The sequence below is a fragment of the Lolium perenne genome, chromosome 5 (genome assembly GCF_019359855.2).
Source record: "Lolium perenne isolate Kyuss_39 chromosome 5, Kyuss_2.0, whole genome shotgun sequence".
Lineage (NCBI taxonomy): Eukaryota > Viridiplantae > Streptophyta > Magnoliopsida > Poales > Poaceae > Lolium > Lolium perenne.
Window position 1 is genome coordinate 124,648,464 of NC_067248.2, and position 4,797 is coordinate 124,653,260.

Below are 4,797 nucleotides of genomic sequence, written 5' to 3' on the forward strand. Positions count from 1 at the left end.
AATTTTTTTGCTACATTTTTTGTTTTGTGGTTTTGGTACAATTTTTCTAATAATTTTGCTACAATGTCTCCGGCAAAGTCACTTTTGCTACTAGTGTTCTTGGTTTTTGCTATAATAGCATACATTTTTTGCTACAAGTTCTCCGCCGAGGTCGAGGTCTCCGGCGAGTTTTCGACGAGGTCAGTTTTGCTACAATAGCAAAAAAAATCTGCTACAATTTTTGTGTTTTCTGCTACTTTACCATATTTTTTTTTGCTACCATGTCTCCGGTGAGGTTTCCGGCGAAGGCTCCGGCGAAGGCTCCGGCGAGTTCCCGGGTGACATCTCCGGTGAGTTTTCTTTGCAAGGTCTCCGATGAGGTCGGTTTTGCTACAATACCCGAATTTCTTTGCTACAATAGTATAGCATTTTTGCTACATCGTCTCCAGCGAGGTCTCTGGCGAGTCTCCAACGAGATCTGTGTGTATATTGGGTGAACCATTGTTTGCTATAATTGGGTTGATTTTGCTACAAACGAACCGTTTTTTGCTACTTGGTACATTATAGTAGCAAAAGTGCGACTGAGGTATACTATGACATGTGGCACAATCTGGATGGTTCAATTGAGCTAATCCAAGGGTTATCCACCCGGGGGATAAATCAAATCCCCCGGGGACGCTCAGCAGTCTCCAAATTTTAACTATAAATCAAACAACTATCAAAACTGAATGGACAACCGAATATTTTGGCGGGACTACTTGGAGAACCAAAAGAAACACACCCTAAATCCGCGGAGCTACTGGGCTGGAACGCGCGGACGACCGACCTTGGGCTGCTTGTAGGGGTCGACGAAATCTGCAGCATCCTACAACTCGTCAAGGCGACGTCCGGCGGTTGCCATGGCCAGCTTTGGACTCGCCAAGCTCTCCAGCCAGACCTCGTCGCGGACGGTTGCATACGCGTCATCGTTGCGGTGCCATGTCCAGACGGCGCTCGTCTCGTTGACGATCCTCAGCCGCCCGTGCCCGAAGCTCGCCTCCTGGAACACCGACAGGTGCGCCGCCTCGTGATCCTTGATGAACCTTCAACAAATTAACAAGAACAACGTAAATCACTGCGAAATCTAAAGGACAGGAAAATGGATCAACAACAGTTGGATCGAGTGCGTACTTGAGGGCAAGACCTTCCCTGTTGCCACCGTCGCCAATGGTGATGTACATCGGTCCCCGGCTGTCGGCCTCGTTGTCATAGATCCTCGTCTTGTTCAGTTCAACAACGACAAAATTCGTAAACAGTTGGTCTAAAAATATAAGAGCACTAGTACAAGATGATCAATGGCGAGAGCCTTACGAATCGCTCGTAGGCGTGGACGTGTCCGGAGAATACGACGTCGACGCGGGCCTCGTAGAGGAGACTCTCCATGGCGGCGCGCATCGCCTCGCCCTCGCCCTGGTGCGCCTGGTTGGTGTTGTACCACGGCGCGTGCAGCAGCACGATCAGCCACGGCGTCCTCCGACGGTCCACGCCGGCGAGGTCCCGCTCCAGCCACGCGTACTGCTCCGACCCTTCCTCGAAATCCACGTAGGACCCCAGCATCACGACGTGCGCCGCGCCGCCCGCCGCGTCGAAGGAGTAGTAGAGGTTGGAGCGCGAGCCGCTCTCCTCGTACGGCATGCGCCACCGCGCGTTGTAGGCGACGAACGGCGCGAACTCCACCACGGGGAGCGCCTCGACCTCGTGGTTGCCCTCCGTCACCATCCACGGCCGCGCGCTCGCCAGCGGCTGGACGAGCCGCCCGAACGAGTCCCAGAGCGGCTGCTGCGTGTCCGCGTACGACAGGTCCCCCGGGAGCAGCAGCATGTCGTAGTCGGCGCCGCCGATGTGCGATAGAGTGGATGCCGTCCACTCGGTCTGCCCGAGGTCGCCGATGACAACGAGCTCGATGGGCAGAGACGCCGGAGGTGTCCGGAGGGTGAACTCGTCGCCGGCCTTGCCGCACCGGTAGTGGTAGGTCGTGCTGGGCTCGAGAGGGCCGATCGTCACGTGGTGGATCGCGCCGGACTTGTATAAGAAGTAGCGGTACGTCGCGTTGTCGCCTGATGCCGACGCCGTGTAGTTCCCCGGAGATTTGCCGTACTCCACCAGCGACGGCGCGTTCCGGTCGTCCGTGACCCATGAAATCCTCATCTTGTTTGTTCCCACAACTGAAATATGCACCTGAGAGTTGCCAGTTCCAAATGTGAAGATCAAACACAATTGCTAAATAATGCCCAATAATTGCACGTTTCTAAACCCAAACTGGCATAAAAATGTTTATGTGCAATTTCACGCTTCAAACTCTGCATACAGATCTCCTTCATTTCAAAATTAATCATATCTGAAGTTTTGTCGAACTGTGCATACAATATACTTCATTCCAAAATAATCGAAGCTCAAGTTTTGTCGACAAACTACTTTTAAGTCTGACCAAATTTGTTAAAAAAATATCTACATCTAAAACAGCGACTCTTTTTTTACTACATTCATCATACAATGAATTTTCATATCATATAAATTTGATGTTGTAAATGTTGACACGTTTTTCTATAAACTTTGTCAAACTTAAATTAGTAGAAAAAAACTAGAAGTTCAATTAGTTTGAAACGAATGGAGTAAATGCATATCCTTTCCTAAAAAAATATTGAAGTGCATATTTCTGAACCAAAAACTAGCACTAGAAATATTGCAGTCTCACATTTCATAATGTGTAACTACTTGATTGCAAATTTCTAAGCAGAAAACTGCACGCACAAAATTTGCAACTAGAATTTTAAACCCAAAAATGCAAAAAAAAAGAACTCTGAAAAGTATAAGTAGAAAAATAAGCAGTCGAAACTATTGCAGCTAAAAAATAAAATACTGCTCGAATCTGTGTGCAATATATATGCCTTGCGTTTAGAACCCTCTCACAAGATTATGTACAAAACCTGAGCTTATAAAATAGAAAATATTTAAACAAAAAAAACCGAGCTTTATCGAAACGTCGAGAAAGGGTGAAATATAAATGCACAATTATGAAAAGTTTGTGTTACATACACCAAAAGGTATCTACGAAAGCTAACCATTTCCCTACCGCTCCTAGCCAATTTCTTCTGGTTATAGTTGGTACAATTGACATGTAGGTGTTTAAGTACTACCTGTCATTCTCTATTAATTTGGACCCGGTTGGTGCATATAATTTGATATGGTATTAAAGGTAAGAAATCTATATTGCAAAACCCCAAACAATGCACTATTAGTAAATATAGTCGGCATCCATCGATGCCACATCTAAGACATGGTGGAAACTAGAATCATGAAGAATGTTAAAGCATTTTACCATATTTTTTAATCAGTTCAGACTTTGGGTGAACTGATTGGTGCAATCATTAGTTCGAAACTTTTGTTGCAGTCATGTTTTACTATGTATATAATGTGAATCTAGATAAATCTACAACAGCTATCCGGAACGGAGGAAGGACATGACATTTCGCCTTGCAAAGAAGCCACTACTTATCATATTGACGATGTCAGCGTCTTTGTGTTTATGTAAGGACTGAAGGACTCCAATTCTCAGAGCTAACTGGAATCTCAGAAAGAGTAGCTACAACTAATCTCATTGCTATCCACTGTCTGCGTAGTAGTTAAACACTGGAGTTTATCTTAGTACAAAACCAAAGCGCTGAGCGGATAGAACAGAGTTATATCAAAGGAAGAGAGCTTGCTGCCACTGAATTTTGTCGAGAAAAACTTGAGACTCAGAATTCGGCATTCTTACCTGCTGCGGATGATCGGCCGGCTTGTCGTGCGGCGTCAGTACCAGCGGGCTCGGCGGCGGCCGGACGTACTCGTCGGCGCGCGCGCAGAAGAACGCCAGCGACGTGATCCCCTGCACGAGCACCCTCCACGAGTGCGCCATGGCTCCCACCATCAAGTCCCCGGCGACCGTGCCGGTCATGCTGCGCCCGAGCGCCGCCTGGTTCATGCACCGGAGAGACCGCTCGTTCGCCGCCGCGAAGAGGACCCTGGCCACGCCGAGGACGCTTCCGACCGGGACGCCCACCGCAATGTGGCAACAAATACGGATCAGCGCGATGACGCGGCGGAACGCGACGCACATGAGCAGTAGCGCGCGGATGAGAAAGGCAATTGTATTCTTCTTACGCGTGCCGACGCGAGGGGAGGAGGAGGTCGGCACGGCCGTCGCCATCGCCGTCGACGGCCTTGGCTTTAAGAAGCACGGGACCTGGTAGGGTACACGTAAACGAGCGCCATTAAGTTAAGTTAATAAGTATTAAGAGACGAAGACTTTCTTGCAGTGCGTATTATGTCGCAGGTATCCGGAGGGAGTATATCCTGTTTCCGGAGAGAGATGCCATGGGCGGTTGCCGTACCTGACATGTGCCGTGGGCGGACACGGCGGTTGGGGTCGCCGGAGAGGAGGTGCGCGCTCGTGGTGGTGGTGGCGGTGTGGTGGTGGAAGGGGAGGAAGGGAGGGGATAGGTAGGTTGAGGCTAGCATTGCTGCAAGTTTTTACCGCAGCTTCTCTCTTCTTCATCCTTTCTGCTCTCCTTCGAGCCTCCCTGGAAGCAAATGTCACTGTCTGTATGGGGAGCTGGAAGCAACACGTCAGCTGCTGAATGGGATGCGTTGGAGGTTGATGGCTTATTATGGGGACCGGGGAATAATACGACTAGATGCGGCTTGTGAGGCTTAAAATCACATAAAAGGGCAGACTCGCTCGAAAAGAGGTGGATCATGGACATGAACAGGCAGCTGTCAGTTTCAGCAATTGCTCAA

At 49.0% G+C, this 4,797-nt stretch overlaps 1 protein-coding gene across 1 annotated transcript; it reads right to left on the minus strand.

The window, feature by feature from the left end:
* Positions 1-578: 578 nt before the first annotated feature.
* On the minus strand, positions 579-4,563 carry LOC127299816 (purple acid phosphatase 22). The gene is made up of 6 exons (XM_051329861.2): positions 4,392-4,563; positions 4,162-4,243; positions 3,776-4,040; positions 1,330-2,196; positions 1,150-1,238; positions 579-1,061 (listed from the first exon to the last, which is right to left on the minus strand). The coding sequence occupies exons 1-6, from the start codon at positions 4,516-4,518 to the stop codon at positions 845-847; spliced, it is 1,647 nt and encodes a 548-aa protein (XP_051185821.1). The 5' UTR covers positions 4,519-4,563; the 3' UTR covers positions 579-844.
* Positions 4,564-4,797: the final 234 nt, after the last annotated feature.